Source organism: Synchiropus splendidus, chromosome 12 (assembly GCF_027744825.2).
Source record: "Synchiropus splendidus isolate RoL2022-P1 chromosome 12, RoL_Sspl_1.0, whole genome shotgun sequence".
NCBI classification, from domain to species: domain Eukaryota; kingdom Metazoa; phylum Chordata; class Actinopteri; order Syngnathiformes; family Callionymidae; genus Synchiropus; species Synchiropus splendidus.
In genome coordinates this window covers 4164860-4185994 of record NC_071345.1, presented here as the reverse complement: position 1 = coordinate 4185994, position 21135 = coordinate 4164860, and the positions used below count along the sequence as shown (strand labels likewise).

The 21135-nt window shown below is 44.9% G+C and overlaps 1 protein-coding gene across 14 annotated transcripts in view; it reads right to left on the bottom strand.

Moving 5' to 3' along the window:
* cdc42bpab (CDC42 binding protein kinase alpha (DMPK-like) b) overlaps positions 1–21135 on the bottom strand; it is a 51935-nt gene that overhangs the window by 2595 nt on the left and 28205 nt on the right. Inside the window, exons 6-44 of one of the 14 annotated variants that reach the window (XM_053880817.1) lie at positions 16813–16906; positions 16102–16302; positions 15808–15946; positions 15620–15729; positions 15462–15541; positions 14773–14951; positions 14470–14592; positions 14223–14356; positions 13922–14043; positions 13715–13835; positions 13132–13242; positions 12818–13065; positions 12685–12699; positions 12045–12150; positions 10795–10919; positions 9823–9928; positions 9584–9732; positions 9403–9494; positions 8904–8980; positions 8459–8506; positions 7886–7924; positions 6800–6919; positions 6138–6218; positions 5932–6037; positions 5557–5693; positions 5036–5175; positions 4608–4689; positions 3694–3913; positions 3553–3615; positions 3234–3487; positions 3037–3161; positions 2764–2978; positions 2594–2691; positions 2421–2505; positions 2174–2297; positions 1976–2093; positions 1804–1912; positions 1587–1744; positions 50–1095 (exon numbers count right to left, since the gene is read on the bottom strand). In XM_053880817.1, coding sequence (XP_053736792.1) covers positions 883–1095; positions 1587–1744; positions 1804–1912; positions 1976–2093; positions 2174–2297; positions 2421–2505; positions 2594–2691; positions 2764–2978; positions 3037–3161; positions 3234–3487; positions 3553–3615; positions 3694–3913; positions 4608–4689; positions 5036–5175; positions 5557–5693; positions 5932–6037; positions 6138–6218; positions 6800–6919; positions 7886–7924; positions 8459–8506; positions 8904–8980; positions 9403–9494; positions 9584–9732; positions 9823–9928; positions 10795–10919; positions 12045–12150; positions 12685–12699; positions 12818–13065; positions 13132–13242; positions 13715–13835; positions 13922–14043; positions 14223–14356; positions 14470–14592; positions 14773–14951; positions 15462–15541; positions 15620–15729; positions 15808–15946; positions 16102–16302; positions 16813–16906 — 4867 coding nt within the window. In that variant the 3' untranslated portion in view covers positions 50–882. Of the gene's footprint in view, positions 1–48; positions 1096–1586; positions 1745–1803; positions 1913–1975; positions 2094–2173; positions 2298–2420; positions 2506–2593; positions 2692–2763; positions 2979–3036; positions 3162–3233; positions 3488–3552; positions 3616–3693; positions 3914–4607; positions 4690–5035; positions 5176–5556; positions 5694–5931; positions 6038–6137; positions 6219–6799; positions 6920–7885; positions 7925–8458; positions 8507–8903; positions 8981–9402; positions 9495–9583; positions 9733–9822; positions 9929–10794; positions 10920–12044; positions 12151–12684; positions 12700–12817; positions 13243–13714; positions 13836–13921; positions 14044–14222; positions 14357–14469; positions 14593–14772; positions 14952–15461; positions 15542–15619; positions 15730–15807; positions 15947–16101; positions 16303–16812; positions 16907–21135 lie in introns of those variants that run through there. The other 13 variants (XM_053880824.1, XM_053880819.1, XM_053880818.1 and 10 more) reach the window with 13 other exon arrangements.

The following is a 21135-nucleotide window of genomic DNA, read 5'->3' as shown; positions in this document are numbered from 1 at the left end:
GCGGGGAAGACGCACACAGTCACTGCTCCGCACCACACTAGAGAAAACCACGCGACAGTTTCCGGCAGAAACCCAGCGGAGCTCCGAGCTTCACCACCAGCTCTCAGTCAAGCCGCTCTGGGAATGAAAGGAACGGCGCTGTGTGAGAGTGTGTGAGCACAAGTGTGTGTTTGCTTCTGGGACCATGGCGACAAATAAAGCTGTGTGTGTGTGTGTGTGTGTGAGAGAGACAACTGATGCAACCGATGTCACTGTCTGGACGGAGAAACTGCAGCGGAACAAGCTGATGGGAGCTTTGCGATCCTCAACCATGTCACCAGATCTGTGGCGCTTCTCCTGAAGCCCACCACCAGGGGGCACTGAAGACACGGTCCAGTCAGTCTGCGCCTTCAGTGACAGAGTAGCGTTGGTTCTGAGGACAGCAAACACTTCTCCGACCAGAGTGTCGACAGTGACGTCAGCAGTGACAGCTCAGCGGTTGTGAAGCACAAATGGAGCAAAAGAAGAGCGCTGAAGGTGGAATGGACCGTGGACACCCCGTCGCCCCCCCACCAAACACAAAACACCACCCCCCTCTCGTCCAAGAGGTTCATGACAGCGACACATGCAGGTCAACGATGAAGTGACAGGAAGCACAGATGAGACTTCCAACACATGAGTTCTGCACATTCCTGTGGGCTCAACTTCTAGTTGATGTGATCGACTGAGGTCCACTTCAGGTTCTGCTGGTCTCTCACAGTGACGTGGACATGCAGCTACTAACCAGGAACATTTGAACCGGGTGTCGTGCGTCGATGTATCCGGGCACGTTGCCCAGGGTCGGGTGGAGACTTCTGCCCGGCTACATCGCAAATGTCCCGCCGGCCGTCGATGGAGAAGCGGTCATGCTCTGTGATCGGCTGAGCCGGCAGCGGTGGGTGGTCCCATCACAACAATGTGGTGGGCGGGTGACGGGAGTGTGGCACCGGCGTGTGTGAGCAGACAACATGGACGGGTCGCTTGTGTGTCATAGCCGTTTACCTTCATCTTACTAAGCAGGGTCCTTAAAGCCCTTTTCAGATCGGGGGTCTTCTCCGACGGTGAGACGGCCTGCCACTGCAGAGGAGAGTTCACACTCAGCGCCACAGACAACATGCCGGGTGGAGGGCGGGGGGAGGGGGGCACAGCGGCAGCAGGAGGAGGAGGAGGAGCAGGAGGCGAGAAATGGGGCCAAATGGAGCGCAATGGGGTGCACCAGGGCTGGGCTCGGGTGCGAGCAGCCAGAGGGAGGAAGGGTGGGTGGGATTCCAGGGCGGAGCAGAGGGTCCCCGCTACGGCGGCTGTTTTCCTCTGACGCACTCACTGACACAAGGGTCGCTACAGTCCAGAGCTGCTATGACATCACTGAGCTACCAGGTTGGACCAGTGGGATGAGGTGAGCGACCTGCACACGGAGGCCGGGCCTTTGTGGCTCATGGGACAACGCTTCCACAGGAGTGGTCTACTCAGCAGCTATTCCACAGTCACATGACACACGCAGGGGGGCGTGACACGTCCAGTCTGGTTCTGGTGGGTCGCGCGGTTCATGTTTCGCACGCTAAACTGACCTCTCTGTCGAACTGTGAGAGTGGCGCGTCGCCGCAGTCCATGCCGCCGCCAGAGGACAAGGAGCTCTCGGAGGGCGAGGTCATGGTCTGGCGCTTCGATCCGTAGCTGCCGCCCGACAGCTCCCTGCGGAGGGCGCTGCCGTTCTGAGAGGAGGAGCCTGCGAGGAGCAACAGGTGAGCGTCTCGGATCCCCGGGCAGCGCCTGCGTGCGTGGTACCTGTGCGTATGCCCAGTCCGCTGCTGGCACTCATGGAGCGCCCCGGCTCGGCCCGGTTCTTGGTGATGGAGGGGATGCTGACAGAGCCGCTGAAGCCTGCGCGGGTCTCCTGGGCACCGACATGCTGGGTTAAGCACAAAGACATATTTCGGGGGGAGGAGTCGGGTCTCACCATGGGGAGGTCTTTGAGGATCTGGATCCCGTCTCCGGGCCCCATGTGAGCTATGTGGTTGAAGTTGGTCGGGTTCGAGATCAGCTTGTTCCTCATCTCCGGGTCTCGCAGCATCTCTCTGCGAACGGACGCCACAGTCACATGACCTCTAATAACGCCAGGGGTGGGAGGAGGGCGTCTGAGAAGCAGATCAAATACCTCCTCTGCTGGAGTCGCTCCTCTTCAGGTACTCTGAAGGAGAAGCGTCTCTTGTTGTTCATGCTGCGCACCATCTGCTTCCTGCTGTTGTCTGATGTCTCCGGGACAACCAGCTCGTCGCCCTCTGCAGGTGAGCAACACAAGCTACTCAATATTTACCAGGCAAACGCCACGCTAACCCGCCGCGCTTGCCGCCGACTCGCACACACAGTTCCCAGTTAGTCTGTCACAAAGAAAGAATTCTCACCAGCCATCTTGTTCCTGAAGTAGATGAGCCGTACCGTCTCCAGACCCAAAAGGTTCAGCGAGCCGTCGACATTCAGCGGACGCACCTGTGCCACGCATTCAAATGAAACATCAAGTCACTCGGCCTGTTTCCAAAATGGCCACAAGAGGGTGCCAGAGACAACATTGACTCACCTTTTTCAGAGGAATCGTCTGGATCCACTCCATGGTGTTTACATCGAACACATCCACTGCATTCTCGCTGTACACGGACAGGTAGGGGGCGTTGTAGCCTGAAACACAGCACATATGCCGTTTTATAATCTTTGTCGAGACCAAACATGGCGGATGAAACGCCAGCTTACAGGCGGCATTGGGTATTGCGGGCCACATCAGCTCCTGCTGGCGGGACCGGCGGCCCTGAGAGTCCACATAGACCCCAATGGAGCTGAAGCAGAGCAGCAGCTCCTTGCTGGAGATCTCCACAGCACACAAAGCATCCAGGTTCTGCTGCGGGATGAAGGCCAGCGTGTGGTCCTCCTGGTGCAGCAGGCTGACAGGAGAAGTGTCACCGTGGACGCTGAGGGAGAAGAACACACGATGAAGCTGTTGCTCACAGTGAGAACCACAGTGTGTACCTGTAGCGGGAGAAGCCGGACTGATAGCCCACGTAGAGACGCTCACTGAGAAGACCCATCCACTGGACTTGTCCAGGAGCCTGGATCTCCCGCAGACGACGGTGACGAGCCTTGCTTTTATTCACCTGTTTAGAGACAATGAGGATTTTAGGGGCAGCTCTGGGATAGAGTTCGTAAATGCATCACCAGAAACTGACCTCAAAACAAATGATTTGTCTCTTCATGGCCACGCAGAGACAGGTCAGAGAGCCATTCCGGACTGTGCCGGACACAATGGACTGGCAGCCCTTGGTGTCGGCCATCTTGAAGCAATCTATCTCCCGGCCGTCCAGCGCTTGGGTGGGGAAGAGACGGACGTTGCGGTTCCGACCCGAGATGACAGCCAGCAGCTGCTCCTGAGGGATCAAGTCGATGTGATGCACCTTCTTGTTGTCCCCGACCCGAACGATCTCTGAGGGTGAGACACAGCTGTGAGTTTGGGCCGACGAGACACTGCAGATCTCCACACGAAATTACCGTCTTTGGTGACGTGGACGACAAAAAGGCCTTCCTCGTTGCCCAGGGCGACCCGCTCGTGGTCTGAGGGAAGAACATGCTTTCAGAATCAGTTTAGAACAGAAGAGTTTTGTGCAGACGTGTTGGGGTGGAGTGCCTCACCGATGATAGCAGCGGACTGTGTGGTCTTGATGAGCGGCAGCGTGCTGTCGTAAGCCTCCTTGGGAACGTAGACGAATCGCTCCTTGAGCTTGTTCTTCTTGAGGATGCGGTGGAGCTCGTTGAGCAGACCCACCCACTTGTTCCTCTCCTGGTCGCTGTCGGCCAGAATCAGGATGGAGGTCTTGTTGCTGCTGGAGGGAGACAGCTGGGAGGCTGTCACCTTTCCAGGGAGAAGAGGTGATCATTAGTATCCAGGACCAACAGCTGTCGCACAAAGCAGCTGTGCCGTGAGGTCAGATAGTGACGAGTCATGATCAAACAGTTACACTGAAGGTTCAGAAACAAACAGCAGCAGTCATTGCAAATAAGAAGTATGTAAAAAAAGTATGGAAGAAATACTCGCAGGAATACTACAAATAGTAGTAAAAATTTTGTTAGTAATAGTAGTAGTAATTGCAGAAGTAATAGTAGTAGGAGAATAGTAGAGTTAGCGGTGGTAGTAGTAGTACTAGTAGCAGGAGTAATAGCAGTAATAGAATTAAAAGGAGGAAACAGAGTTATGGGGATGGTCGCATAAATAACAATAGACGCAGTAGTAAAAGTGAGTTGCAGGCATGGTGTCAATGGACTCGTAAGAGCAGTAGTTGGAGTAGATGTGGTGTTGGACTTGGTAGTAATAGTACAAGTTCTAATGGTGTTGTCGTCCCAATATGAGTGTGAGTGTTATGGCTAGTCGTAGGAGGAGCAATGCTAGTGATAATGCAAAGGTAGTGAGGCGGTGATGTCTGGATGTTTAATAAAACTTGCAGCTGACTTTTCAGACTACAGCCTCCACCACGACAAACCATGAAGGAGAGAGATGGAATTGTTTGTGTGGAATGTAGAGTGGTTTTAAATGAATGAGCGGAGCTTACTCGGAATATGCAGGGGACGTCTTTGCGGTTGGCGTGGATCACGTCAGAAGCCAGAACAGAGCTGACGGAAAATTCTTCATCCCTGGGTAAAGAAATGACAGCAGAGTCAAGTTTTATGTGGTGGAGGCCTGACGTCTGCACAGCCCCGCGAACGCTTGTGTGAAAGATTAAAGGACTACATCTACCCAACTGGATCTGTCCACCAGAGGGAGCAACTTGCTGTTTGGTGGCAGGAAATGATAAACCATGTAGAAACTGAGCATTTTAACGCTGAACTAACTAATAACAGCAACCTTGTGGGAGTGTCTTAACATCTCACTTCAGTGAGGGGAAATGGGGAGCTGGAAACAATAGATGACATTTTCATTCCAGCCGGTGGTTTTACAGTGATTCAGCTCGGCTCTTTGTAATACTTGTGGTTTTCTTACCTCATATCTATGACTTGACTCACGACTACACTCGGCGGCGAGGCCTTTCCTTCCCCGAGTTCATACAGGAAGAGTTTGAAGTCACAGACCACAGCTAACGCTCTCTGCCAGCCCTTCTTCACCCCAGTTGGTTTGGGAACCTACAACACAAACGAACTTGAGCCGACTCGGACGACGAGCGCGCAGAGGTTCGAACATCAGACACAAGCTGGAGCATCAGCTGCTGGGTTTATTTTAGGACACATCAAACACGAGCTTCTTGGGAGAACATGTTTACTTGGTTACCACATAAACAATCGTGCAGCAGGAGCTGGTCCTCCTAACGTTCTTTCCATCGCACTCTTCTGTGTGTGCGCCAATCACTCTCCAAACCACTTCAGTCAATACAACAAATGTTTTGGACCATAAAATGTGGACTTTTAAGAACAAAGTAACATTTTGTTTTATTTGTTTCAAATTCAAATGATTCTCCTAACTAGACACAAATGCCACTGAGCCAGTGGGGTAAAAAGGATTCTCACCCTGACATGCCCTTCATACGCAGTGCCAATGCCTCTCTGAGGGTCGATGCCCAGCGGGCCCTTGGTCTGATCCTGGGGGACCGGACACACAGCTGGAGCTTTGTCTGCACACGTGACGTGGCACGAAAAATTGCACACTGAACCGGGAAACAGAGACAGGATTCAATAGAGTGGCTTCAGATTCAACACATTATTTAGATTAAAAACTGCACAAGAACATTTGTTTAGACGGCTTGTGACTGCAAAATAAATTATATTTTTAGTTTCATAAGTCAGCAGTTTAAATTGCTAACCGAAGTTTTGCAAGTCTCATTCTTGCAGGTGAGCCGAATAACGGCGTCAGTCCATGACGTCATCTGCCTCAGTACTAGTTACCTTCACAGGTGCAGCCTTGGCGAATGAGTCCCACCATGAGCGAGGTGCACTGGTTACACTTGGTGGGCGTGTTGAAACTCTTAACAACAAACTGATGGGCTTTAGGCTGCAGGGACAAAAACAAGACTTGTGGATCTTTGCCAGAACATGGCCTGCCAAACCTCATCTGCAGATAGAAGAGAGACAGAAAGAGAAATGTGACAAACCTTGGGAGAGGACCGGCCGATGCTGCCATATCCTCCGGAGCGCATGGTGGGGGTCTGAACGGACCGAGGATGATCTATTAACTGAGACAGACACAAAAAAAATTAAGCTCTTCTGTTTTGGAGTTTTAAACAGTTAAGCAGGATTGGCATCATTTCATTCATCCATTACTGAGCTGCATAGAAAATACAGTGAGAGAATTACTGCTGAATTTGCACTCTTAAACTGGGCGTAAACTCTGTGTTAATGGGCTGGATTTACCCATCGATGTCACCCGGCGGCAGCCATGGTGTATTACATAACTTTTATCTGATCTACTGGAGACATTCTTCTTCATCTCTGCAGCAATAATGATGTTGATGAGGCTGGGCATTTTGAACACACCTCCACTGCAATTTGCGGTGTATTTTCTCAAGTGCTGCGTTCGGAAGCAGCGTCACTGTCCGACTGTATGAGGGAAAACCTTTATCATCATTTTCTGCTAATATTTTTTCTCTAAAACATATCAAGCTTCAATTGAATAAACAGTGCGGCATTGTTGAAGTCTTTTTCACTAAATTGTGAATATAAAATGAAAATAAAGAATGAGCCATGATCTTTTGGATATGATCTCTGGTGTGAAAATCACCTCCTGGAAGATGCTAATTTTGGGGTGCTGAGTTACCTCTATGGGCTCCATATCACTGGCCATGGAGGGCGACCGTGAGCGAGACTTAAGGTGGAACTTGGGGTCATCTTCCCGGGACGGGGTATTGGAAGGAGTGAAATTATCCATGGACTCCACCTGGTGATATGAAAAGAGCTGCTCATGAGACGACCGGAGAGTCAGGCCGAGTGGAAAGACGGGAGAGCACCAGACGGGAAGCGGACTTGAGATGTAATTAGCAAGTGAGCATGCAGAGAACAGTTACGGGGAAGAAGTCTGAAGCGAAAATTTTCTGCAAACGAGAGCTGGGCGGTAATAGAAGAGAAATGCTTGTAAAAAATATGAGAAAGTATTCTTTAATTCTGCAAGAGAAATTAAGGAAAATGTTACAAGCAAACAATGGGGTCATTCACTTGGCAGTTTTTCTCCACACACTTAAAAGAAATGTGGAAAAAACAGCTGTGGACTTGGAATAAAGTGTCCTGCAGTAGGATCCAGAAAAGGCCAAGGCAGTTTAAAAAGCACTTTAGATTACATCATTTTTTTTAGTTCATTTTCATTTAATGACTGGCAATGGGCACGAGTGCCTTTAATAGCCGAAGCCCAAATCAGCATAAAAACAACAGTACCAATTAGAGGACAGTTGGAATTATTTAAATTGTAATTTCAGTAAATATATATGATAGAATTAAATATTTATGAGTCCTTGCACAGGAAACTAAAATACTAAGTCAGAGATTATTGAGAAAAATATCAAGCTCTCACAGGTTTTTTCCAACCTGACTTTGTGGGTGTACCGCCCAGCCCGAATGCAAACTTACACATTAAATAAAAGGCTGATCTGACATGCACTTTAACCCCTCATGAGAAGCAAAGAATAAAATCAGCGACACATGTGAACTCCCGAAACATTATGACCCAGTAACAGCGTTTGAGGGTGCTCTTGTTTAAACATCTACAAATGGGGAAAAAAGCAGCTCCGCAAATTCCTGCCACCAAGCCATCACACAGCACAAACACACAAAAGCGGGAAAGAAGGGAGAAAGACGTCACATTTACAAAGACTCGGTGAGAGCGTTCACAGAGCGCAGTGATGGTGCTTACACGTCTGCCTTTGCTACCCGGCCCGACGGATGGCGAGCGCTTCAAGTGTCAGGAAAGAGAGGCAGAGTGGCAGAGACAGATGAGTGGTTAGGCGCAGCAGTAGAGACACAGTCAAACAAACTGAGAGACGCTTTCATCACCTAGATCTATTGTGTGTGTACGATACAGACGAGGCGAAGGACACAGAGAGTAAAAAGGTAGGCTGACACAGAGAAACACAATGTGACGAAAAGGAAAGAGATATGGAGAGAGCACAGAAACCACTCAGGGTTGGTTTTTGACAGGGAAATATACTCAATTCTAGTAAGCCAAAAGCCATTCATAAGTAGACTACATAATGGAACACGTTATATTCTCCTCTACTGACGTCGTAAATTTAAATAAACTCTGTTTAAGAAGATTAATAGGAATTAACAGTAAAGGCCATTGATAAAATAAATATAATTAACGTATGCAATATAGCTCCACCTGAAGCTTGCTAGCAAGCACAGATCTATTTGCATGGTTCTACAGCACTATCATCCTTTCTGTGGTACACAAACACACGTGGCTGCCTATCTCTGAGGAACTTACGTCTTCCCAAAACTCAATTAAAGAGGATGAGGAGGAAGAATAAGAATCCTGATGAAGCCGAGAACAGAGCAAAAGAATAACCAAAGAGATCAAACAAAATCAAACAGACAGAAGCCATGACAATATAAAACTGAAAAAAATGAATGAATTAAAAGGGACTTTCTGTGGTCAGGCTACTGTCAAACATGTCTCTAATATGAAGGGATCAGTTAAAGATCTCAGAGTACAATTTAGTGGGACGCAGAAAACACACACGTTCAGTCCTATTTATCATGCTAGAATAATGCTAGTTGCTTCATTCACGTGTCGATCAGAGTCAAGAGGATACACTGAGAGACATCATTAATATGGTGAATGTTTCACGAGCTAACGCTCCTATTGTGTGTTGCTGTGGCATTGGACGGATGTGAACATTTTGACGCCAGAAAAGCTGAGAGCTACTTACATCAAACTGGTCGAGCGCTGAGGTGGGGGCATTGAGAAAAGCCAGGAAGGAATTCTGGGAATCCTGGTGCTTGACACCTACGGACACAGAAGAAAAAAAAACACAATCAGGGTCAATTGAAACATCAAAGGGTGACTTACACGAAAATGAGTCACAGGACGGCTCCTGAGCTTCACATGACCTGGGGAACAATGCTACATAATCTACGACGCACAAAATTCAGGTGCTTAAGCACGGGCTCTGACGCAAACCCACCACTTGGTTCTCCTTGTACACTTGTTTCATTAAAAAATCTCAGGGAAACATTCCACCAGAAAGAACACTTTAAGAAGCTCCGAGACTGACAGAGGAAGATGATAAAAGCATGATTGTCTGCACCTAGAACTGTTATCCTGAGATATGTGAACAAGCTTCTCATCACTTTGTACATTTTCTATTGCGTCAAAGGCACACAAAAGGTCAACAGTGCGTGTTCAAAAGTGCCATTGCAGCATTTTACCTCTGCGCAGCTTCATCTCCTCCGCCTCCTTTTTCAGCCTGTCAATCTCAGCAAGGAGTTCCTGGTTTTTGGTCTCCACCTCCTGCAGTTTGCTGGGTGAACAGAGAAAAACGTCAATTAAAACGGGGTTCTTCAAAAATCATTCTAAACTGTGATTAAAGGAAAAGTGTGACGGTCGTACCACTCTGTGGAGATGCTGGTGGCCTTGACCTTGTTGAGTTCATCCTGAATGGTCTGCTTGGCCCTGATCTCAGCGTCCAGAGCCGACTGAAGCTCCAAACGGGCCGACATGTCTAACTTGGCGAAACGCCGCATCTTCCAAGGCATGTCCTAAAGGAATTGGGAGGGAAAGGGAAACGTTCAAATCATGACTTCTTTCCCACATAAATCCATAAATTATATGTTGTGTGACAGTGGCACCGTGGCTCGGGCTCCCAGGCTAGTGTTCCTCAGTCCCTCCAGCTCCTCCGTCATCTTAGTTGCGAGAGCCTGCAGGTAGCCTCGAGCGTCCTTCTCATCACTCACCCTTGAGCAAACAGACAGGAACACACTTGTTTGAACTGTTGTGAAAACTGAGAAACTTCAAATACTTTTGTCACACAATAACCACCATGAACAAATTGTAACGGCAAACAACACAAAATTCAGGTCGACTCTTACAGTAACTATCACAGCAGACGCTGCACAAACAAAGAACATGGAAAAATGTTCCACTTGAAACACCTCAAATACTGCTGCTGATAAAGTAAACATTGATTATTTCCCACAAACACACAGACACATTCACACAAACCACTCTTTTATCACCATTCGATAAACTATGCTGTAATGCTGAAATGTTTGGAAAGTAATCTGACCACAATAAAACCCTGTTTATGAAAAATAAACTTTGCGGACGACTGGCTACACCATAATATAAGCTTTCAGTTTCACAACAGGGCCACCAGGAGGCAGCAATTCTACTAGCTTCTTAAGAGAATTGTATCCTAAAAAGTTGGTGTTTGCATGTTTGGAATGTGTGCGAGGGTGTGTGTTTGCTATGCTCTTTGTGTGTCTGGACGGACCAAGTCTATGTTGGTGTGCATGTGTGCTATGTGAAGATTGCAGGCTTGTCCGACAGAGGGAAGCCGGGCAGCTGGCGAGGTGTCAGCTGCAATGGGAAGTGATCTGAGCGGAAGGGAGGGTCAAGTAGCTCAAAGACCTTCTGAGGTATGTGAAAAACGCAGCAGCTAGACAGTGCAGGAACTCAATACACCGCTACATGACACATACACAGTGAAGATGCGTGTACATGCCAATGCTGAAACTAAATATATCCATCTCTCCGTTTTTTCTCATGCTAGGGACAAGTGAGAGTGACTACATATAGATAAAGCACTTAATGGAACTCACCACTGGATGATTTCTGTGATCTGGGCCTCCCAGTGAGCGACGCTCTCCTTTTTGTCAGCCAGCTCTCTCATCTCATCCTCCAGTTGCCGGTTGGAGCTGTTCAACTTCTCAAACATGCTTGTCAGCTTGCGGGAGGACAAGAATTTATTCAATCAGAAAGCCACATGATATTGTTTCATTTGTATGAAAGACGAAAGAGTGAAGATAAAATTTCTATATTTTGCATTTAACCACCAGCTGCAATGGCGACATCATTTACATGTCTCGAGCTGCCCCACTGTTTGTTTGCTTGCTTGGTGGCCATTTTTTAAGTCTGCTCAGTGAAGTTACACACATACCGCAATCATCATGGCCGTGAAGTTGCATTTACTTGACTCACAAGTTGCCACAAGGATGAAGTGACTTATGCACTACATTTCATAAATGATAGAAATGCTGCAATTGTAACAATTTCTAGACATGTATACCTTAAAAAGCCTTTCAAAGACCAGGTTGTCACACCAGTTGACATCTAAAATTTCAGAAAAACATCTCTGTACTAACTCAAGTTTACTTAACTCATGTTCAGGCTGATCCCAGGCTCATTTACTGACAGGTATTTCCACACACTTAACACAGACATCCGAATTGTGGAATGTCCATCTTCAGTGAACTAGCTTGACTTATTGACACCAATTTCCAATAACTTTTACGTTTCTGTGACGCGTTCAAAAATTAGTCGAGTTTGTAACAAGGTCCACGCAGCCTTAGAAAAACACTGGCGCTATCCATTATTGTAAATGACACCTTATAAAGTCAACGTCTGAGTTCAAAAACATTTTTTCAGAGGCTGAAACAGCACAAAACATGTTCCAGTTGAAAGCGCTTTCAATATTTTATTAGTTGAAGACTGTAAAAACAACACAGAGGAACTTAAATTCCATATGTCAACAACTCCCTCGCTTAAGATGTTTGAATTTTAAACTTTTCTGGGCCAGCAGATGCCTCATCCAAGGTCAACAAAGGATAATCCAGAGTCCTTCCTTCCAACTTTGTTGGAGGCTATGGGGTTTTTTATGGGGGAAACGCTACTGATTTTTTTTGGCTGTGTCTAAAAAGAGGGGGCGGAAGAAGGAATGTGATGAAAGAGCCTTCGGGTTATATGGGGTTAAGGGCGTTCTGTGCATTTCCAAATTGAAGAAAGACTACAATGGTTAAACTTGGGACTTTTGTCTGTTTTTAGACTTGCGTAGGGTATGAAGATGCCTTACCTTATCTAGTTCACTGGACAACTTCTTGTTTTCTTCAGTGAGCATCACTCTTTCCCTCTCATACTTCTGTTTGTACTCAGTCTCAAACTCTTCTCGTTCACTTTGGCTGAAATAAAACATGAAACAATAAAGAAAACGCGAAAAAAAAGGCATATCAGCAAACACCATAAAGGTTGATTTAGCGTTGGTGTGCTTAGCTAATATCGGTCTGAGGGCAAAATACAAGTGTCAATTTGTCCCATGGTGTTTTTTTTTTTTTTTTTAATAACGGGAAAAATCGGCACCACTTTTGCTCTAAACCATCTGCAAAACCAAAGCCTCAGTAATAGTGTGTCAGACACCCAGTAGAATGTTAACAGGGGCAAACATGTTGAGGGAATTTGTGAAAGCAAGTTAACATTCAACAGTCAAATTCAATTTGCTAGTTTAAGCTTTGACTGGACTCTAATGTGAGTTGACTATAATAAATGATGGTTATGGTTTTTATTCTGATATATTCTCGTGTAATCACCTATTGTAGGCCAGGTTCAACTACAGACCTTTCAAACACCCATCATCACTAAATACACTTCTACTTTGGTTAGAGGACAACTATAAATCACATGAAGGAAGTCATAAACAGGGACCATTCTATGATTACCTCATGCAATCCTCACTGGAAGAGACAAGAAATATAAGACACTCTGAATAACATATCTGGCTGCATGTCATTAACAGTTAATGTGTAAAACACAACAACAATTAAAGGCCGCAAACTAAGACCAATGACAAACCTCTCTCTTCGGGTCTTGTCCAATTTGTCTTTGAGCACCAGGATTTCTTTCTGCAGGGCAAGGTGCTGACTCTCAGCATCACGCAGCTCTTTGCGAAGGGTCTTCAGCTCGTTGCTGTGCTGTGCCTCCCTGCGGGCCAGCTCCTCCTCATACAGGACCGTCTTCTTCTCCAGGTCTCCACGTAAGCGACCCATTTCCTGGGACTGGTCCGCAGAAGCAGGTGTGATGGAAGAGCCTGCCTGCTTCAACTGAGAAGGAAAAAGTCCTATATCACTCTGAAAACATATATGATAAAGCTTGACAGGTGTACATACCTTCAATCCTTCCAACTCTTCCTCCAGCTGTCTGCTATACTGCTCATTGCGCTCCCTCAGTTTCCTCTCTTTCTGGGCTTCAGCAGCGTGCTCTTCTGACAGAGCCTCCACCTGTTTACACATCCCATAATATTATCCAAGTGACCACCCTTAAGCATACTACCTACATCCACAAGCAATACACAGAGCACTGAATGAGCAGTCATGATACGCTGTGACGACATACTCTTGTATCCACTAACTTACTTTTCATTTCAAGCAGACATCTTGTTATAGACCAATGAACTACTATTGTTACAAGTGCTTAAACACACAAACAGTAATCAGGCAATTTAAGAACATGTAAGATTAGATCCTTTATTCACCCTGTTTCTCATCTGAAGCAGAATAAAGGCCCTTTTCCACTGCCACTATGATTATATGTCTCAGGGCGAGCTAAGCAGCAGTGTCTCCTTTTACCTCAGATATTACACTATATGGTAAAAATTATTACAACAGGACGTAGAGGTGAGACAATTCAATGACTAGTAAGCAATAGGAGACAAGACAGAGCGTGCTAGCAACCACTGGGAGTCTACTCTACCTCTTTCTTAGCTCTCTCCACCTTGCGCACCTCCAGACGCAGTGCCTCAACTTTCTGTGACTGAGTCTCCACCTCCTCTTCTTTGTCTCGCAGCTGCCGAGTCAGACGTTGCTTTGCCGACCTTTAGAAGAGGACACAGCATGACTGAGACATAAGATGCGAATAGCACAACAGTATAATATTCATGACATCCCTTCATGATGCTACCTGAGATCTGTGAGTCTCTCGTTGAGTTCTGAAAACTCTTGCATGGCCAGTTTCCTCTGACTGTGTGCTTCCTTAAGCTCTTTTGTTTGAGACTTCATCTTCTCGTTGGTGTCCAGAAGGTTCTAGCGCACAAGAAAGAAATCCTGTGACTGCAGCAATAAAAACCTAGGCCAACATTAAACTGATAGAGCTGGCCACAATAGACTAATAAAAGAAGTTATCTTAGCGATCACACAGTTACATAAATGGCTCCATTTACACAGTTCTACACACAAGTGCATGTTGAATTCCAGTGAAATACCTTCTGTAAATCATCCTTGTCCTGTGTTAGGCCCCTTATTTGTTTCTCTAAATTTTTAATAACTTTGGATGAGTCCTCCAGATCCCGGCGAGCCAGCGAGACATCCTCAAGCTTTTTCTCCAGATGGCCAGAGTCTTTGAAAATAGCAGAAATAGTTAGAGACTTGTAATAACTGATGTCCCAGGAAAGTCTATTGCAGCCTGCAAATTGCAGCTTTTAATTAGGCAAAAAGAAAAAGAAATCTCACCAGCAATCTGCTTCTTGAGAATATCGATTTCACTCTTGAGACTTTTGATCTCCACTTCTTTGTTTGGGCTGACTGGACCTTCGCCTGTAGTGTGCTGCAGCGCTTGAACTGTCTGGGTCGACTCTATCAAAGATAAAATATAACATGTTAGAAAGTTCAGCAGTGAAGCTGTGTGAGGAAGGCGACAACAAAGTGCACCATGATACATTTCTGACCAATACGATGGAAGAACAGATACTGTTCAAAGTCATGTTTCTTAGCATATGTCATTTTATTAGCATCCCAAGACATCAAAATTCTCACCTTGAAGTTTACGACTGAGCTCTAGTTTTTCCTGCTCTAAGCGACGAATTCTTCTCTCATAGGCTTCTGTGGCGAGACTGTCCTCTAAGCTGCGCTGTACTTCCACATCAACCTGATCCTGCCCCGTCTTCCCTGGCTGGACTGCCAGCTGTCTCAGGCAGCCTCGGTCGGAGATAGTGCTAAGAAAGAACAGAAATGCTTGTCAAATAACAGAATTCATTCAAGACTTTTTGACCATCACACTGAAGGGCCAGGGAGCACTGACATTGTATAAAAAAAGCTGAAGCTATGCTTGGACACTCCTCAGAATCAGGGGTTGAAATCCCAGCATAGGGGATGATGCAAAAATCGCTGGAAAGAACCATGGCTCTGACTTATGGACAATGATTGAAGGTACAGAAAAAGGAGGCACTAAAGATAACAGCAGGAGGCCAGGACAGGGCACAACCAAGAAAGATAGAGAGGAGCATTATTACATAAAGGATGGATGGAGGACCATGAAACAACAATGAGGCAGGGGAAAAACGATTAAGATAAAGAAGAGCAACTGTAGATTTGCCAGGTTCCCACACCGCACACACATAGGCCATTTGCTTCAGTAGCACACAAACATTTCAACATTTCTTGATTTAATAAAAATAAAAGTAAATAAATAATATCATGAGAATAAAATATGCAAAGTTCATTACCATTTACTGGTGTAGGTGAAGCCAACAAAGGGCAGATGATGGCCAGAGAAGGCAGTGTGTGAGGGAGGGGGCATTGTCTCCTGGAATACAGACAAAACATGTTTATTTAGTTTGAAATTAACCATTCGACAAGTTCCCCCACAGTAGGAGTGACTTACTGAATTTTTCAGACAGTCGTCGTCTACATCAAAGTTGGACGTGTCTGTGGGACTGCTGACCTCTGGGATGTATGGGGCTTCACACGTGCGGATGTTGTCCCAATCGATACCTAAATGTTCCAGATGTCAAATCAAGAACAAAACAAGCAACGGCAAAAGAACAGTACTGATTAATCGAGAAACAGTACCCGTGAAGAAGGGATGCTGCTTGAAGTCCTCGATGCCGTTCTGTCCTAGTCGGTGCTCACGACTGCAAATGAGCCGCCGAATCAGATCTTTCGCATCCTCTGAAACATCTGTGATTTGCTGTGGAAACTGGAAGCGCTCCTAAATGATAAGGGGGAATGAAAAAAATGGAAAATTGAAGGGAGCCTTTCTGGCAAACACACAATCGACACTAAGGAATTCTAAACATATGGAGCTACACATGCGTTGTTTTAAACTAGCATTGAAAAACTCAGGCTAAATATGCAAAATCTCACCTTGTGATTCATGATTTTGCCATAGGTCTCCACCAAGGACTCTGCATAGAAGGGGGTCTCTCCGTATAGCATTTCATACATGCAGACTCCCAGGGACCACCAGTCGCACTCAGGTCCATACTTGCCCTTCCCATCCTCCATAGCCTGGAGGATCTCAGGGGAGATATAGTCTGGGGTTCCGACTGCCACAGAGGACTGGACCTGATGAGAGAATAGAACAGAAACCAGGTCAACAAAGGTCAAAGCCGAAATCTCAAAATGTAATTTCAACGGCACAAACATGAGGCTTTGATTTATTCCTGATGATTTCTAGTCATCCTTCATTTTCAAATGGTTTTACGTGATAAACAGATGTGTGATTTATAGTTTCAATCTACATGTCCCATCTGATAGAGAAATGTTCACCAGGCATGGAACATTTTTTCAAAAGGCCAAGTAATCTTAGCGTTACAAGGGAAAACTGCATAGCTCCTTTGATCATCCATTTCACCCAGTGAAGTCCTCCCTTCATGCAACACGTGACAGGGAGAGGGAAGTTGTTTTTCTCTTTTTAAGAATTGTCTGAATCATAAACCTCTGAGCCCAGCCGAGCAACTGAACCTCAAGCTCGTCCTGGGAGACCCCTGCAGGGTTGACAATGAGGCCAGTAAAGCTCTGGTATGTTTACTTTGGACCAAAAGAGCCATCAGCTTCAACGTTGTAAAAACTTACCGTTCCATCTTCCATGAGCTTGAGACAGGAGCCAAAGTCAGCCAGACGGATGTGTCCGTTCATATCCAACAGAATATTGTCTGGCTTGATATCCCTGCATGAAGATGGACAGATAAAGAGATTACTGGATGGAAATAAGACGAGGGTAGTAAATTGAGCAGGCAATTCTTTAGAAAAATATTAGATAATGGAAAATATATTCCTTCAAATTCAAACAAAACAGTAATGAAATCCAAAATCTACACAGGTCCAATCCAATTTTACACAAAATCCCTGATCAGTCATCATTAAATTTCATTGCATACAGTGGGAAACTTTCACTCTTTTGACTATCTTACAGAGCAAAATTTGCTTCTCAGCACCACATCAAACACTGCCTACTTGACAGCACTTAAAAGACCCTGATCCCATATACTGTAGAAATAGGATTTGATTAAAGGGGTTGGAAACTATATCGTGGGTGAACAAAGGACTATTTTGAGAGGCGTTTGTCTTTTTTATTTCAAGCTTCTTTTTAAGTAGACTTGCTGCGACCAATCCCAAGAGAAGTACAGAAAACATGTTCAATTTGTTCACATTTAAAGGGGATAAATGTACTTTTTTGAGAATATAAGTGCCGGCCTGGTCAAATGGGGGACAAAAGGTGAATGTTTTCAGACCATTTCATTTCATTATCTACACACGCGAGCACCTCAGTGAACTGATGACTTCCAAGTAAAACATGAAACTATTCAAGCAAATTAAGTGCTAAGAACTGTTTGGATATACACACAGAGACCGGAATGAGCAGTGTCACATGTTTTTCTGAGGCACTAAACAAAGCTTACACACAGACATTCGCTCTTCCTGAGGAAAAAATGTTGAACACAACTTCATTCAAACTGGAGTAAAGAAGTAGCCGCGTGACATGAGGAAGACACAAGCACAATACACCGCATATCTCCACAATGCTTCTCATCTGTATCCACACTGTTATTTAATCCATCATCAGGTATTTCATAAAGAAAAATACTTCCATGAAAAATTCCATGTGTAATGAGTTTAAACAGGCAGCAGGAGGCCGTAGCGCTGCTGAATTCCTAGAGCACTCATTTGAGAAACATTGAGAAAACCTACAAAACATAGGTAAATTCAAAGATTGTCATAGTCACATGATAGTTGAGAGTGTTATTTGATTTGAATTTGAGTTTTATTTAGTCAAACTTCTGGGCAACCAAGTTTGTCATATCAGCGGATATGGCATTAACTTATTAAATTAACAAGTTTCTCTTATTACAAACACACTAAAGAACAAACTGATGCATAACAAAAGGTCTTACACACCAACGTATATGGAAGGGGCAGATTAGAATTCTTCCTCAATCTTTCTAAAATATAAGACAAAATCATGCTTATGATACAAGCACTTTAAGTGACGTAATGGAACTAATGTCAATGGAAATTCATGCCACTGGAACAGAGGTAAAACACATTCACACACATAAAAAACATTCATTCCTGATCTCCCAGTTCAATGATCAAACGGTGTTAAGATTCTGTTGCTGTGGAACAAATACTCATGTAAAGAGGGAAAGGTTTTGATCCAGGCAGGTGCAAGAAGTGCTGCAATAGCAGTAGCGTATTTAAAAGACAACATTTCAACCTCATCTAACAAGTCGCAAATGCTATACGACTTTCAAGCAGAAGTAAAAGCTAAGCATTTTGTTAATGTCCATCTGTGTCACTGTATTCCACCACATGGCTAAAGATAGCCCTGTCGCCGTCTGTCCAGATCACTGGTTCCCCCTGAGGGCAGCTGTGTGGAGCCCTGTGTCTGCAGCCTCTTATCCACACACTGAACCGTGACCCAACTCAATACACATGGTCTGGAGGGCACATGAAAAACTCTTCAGTCAAAAGCGCATACAACATATAATGCCAGCCACAGCAAAAATCAAGGGACTCAAGTGTCACAGTTTAAAGATGCAATTACATGCCTGATGTCACAATAGATTCAAAGAGATAGTAGGTGATAGATGTTGTATGGAAGGGTACCAAGGTTTCAAATCTATTCTACAATACAGAGTTCTCAAAAGTCACCAGCAATGTGGCCTGAAAGTTTGATTCTCTGAATGAAACTATTTTATCTATAGAAGGCCTCAACTTTTAAGCACATCTCCCTCACCGCCACCTTCGATTTAGAGTTGACAAGTTCTTGACGTAGTCGTAATATATAGCCAATTAGAGTTGGAGGACGACAAATGTCAAGTGTTTGGGAAGAACAAGCCAATTATAAAAGCAGAAGGAATGTCAATATTCTTTGGTGCTTCTTAATAAAGACGGACGATTGAATCGCCCAAAACCCCAGCCACCGTTTCATCTTTTAGAAGTCACAATAAATTGACTTTGACTCTGACGAGTCTGCAACAGATCTCTTCAAAGCTGTTCACTACATCTCATGAAGTCAGAGCAGAGGCAGTCCCTGCAATCCCTCCACTTCACAGATGCCGTTTAATCTACAATCTATAAAACCAGAGCTTTAACTTAATAAGTGTTTATGTGAGTCGTACTAGCGACACATGAAAGACGACTTCAACCTGTGTGTGTGTGTAGTTCACAAGTGCATAACGCACACATGATTTTACACAATCATGTTTGTGTTGGTAGTCTATAAATACATCCACAGCTCACTAATTGTTTCCAGCTTTTACATCCAACCCCAATATAAGTACATACTACAAGTCTGTTACCTCTTTAAACCCTGTTGTGGAAAGCTAATGCATAAACCACATATATTCCACATGCTGGTCCGGACCTCATAATGTTCAAGAATAAAAAAAATAAGATTTAGAATCAGTTGTTTTCAAAAAGTCCAAGTGTAGCTGTAGATACTGTAAAAAGCCTCCAGAATTCACAGCGTGTTAATACATTTATGTACTAGCTTGGTTAGGGTTTGATCAAAGCACCTTTCACATATGGCCTCCAGTTAACCTATAAACTGTAATTTATATTTTGCATTTCCATATTTCCAAAAATATCTTCAATATTGACTTAACAACTTAAGCGAAGCTACCGTAAATACCATAAAATTTGAGCTTCCTGCTCTGCATGACAGGAAACTGTGAGAGCAATCTGGAAAAACAGATATTTTCAACTCCAAACGGTAGACTGATGAAATAATGAACAGTACTCCCTAAAATATCCTCACTGTTGAAGCTTGAAAATAAGAGAAAACAACTGTACAGTGACTAAATGATTTTAAAAAAGTTATGGGAAGATGACTGTAGGAATAGCGCTACAGCTGACCTCTTTGAAAAGTTGGACACAAACTGAGAAGTTATATAAAGCCAGATCGCTTGCTAAGACATTTTCCGATTTTTATTATTATTGTTAACCCATTACGAATTTGATAAGACAATCTTTTTCAGACCTAAGTGGCCTGCCACTGAGTAGACCATTGTGTGAATCTCAGACAAAGAGCATGGTGGAGGTCCAGGAGGTGCTACTGCTGCTGCTGCTACTAATGATAAACTACTTAGTCTTCAGCAAAAGCCTGGTCTGCCCACAACACTTACTTCCTCTGCCCCATCTCTCACGGTTTTAAATAGCAGATGATGCATCTAGCCCACGTTCCTCTCACACATACACAGATTCAGGTGTCTTATAGACTTGTGAGGTTTGCCTCTAACCAACACAATCGGTATACATTTTGTGTGTGGAAAATGACTGGGATTTATGTCATTCAGCCAACATATAAAGAGCACACCAGGGCAAAAGCTCATTCACTCTGGAACAGCATTGATTAAATAGTGATGCTGATCCAATGCTAGGCTCCTCAGACAGGCTAACTGGGCTACTGTGTCACAGGGCTCCCGCGGTCTTAAAGAGCCGCACCGAGACTGGAATAGAGGGAGGTAATCTCTTCTAAGACCACAGCATCCATCTGTGAGGGCCATCTGGTTACCACCTCACAACACACAGGAGCACATAAAAAGCCCTACAGCTCCAATGTAAACCACATGACTTGTGCCAAGCAATTGTTAAATGATCAGTCGGAGCACTGACAGCGTGACGGCCGGAATCGCATGACACACACTTCAAAGGCATTTTATTTTAAGCACCGTCTCTTCCGTCCATCAAGTCAGGAAACAGATGACTGAGTGAGTGCATGTCTCTGAAAGATGGTTAATTAGGTGTGTCAAACGGAGAGTCCAATTCTCTCAAAGATCACCCAGCCACGCAGAGACACCTGGCTCTGATCAATAATGAAAGACAGAAGGCTCAGATCAATATGAAAACACATCAATACACTCACGATGATTGACAGAACCTTGCATGACACGA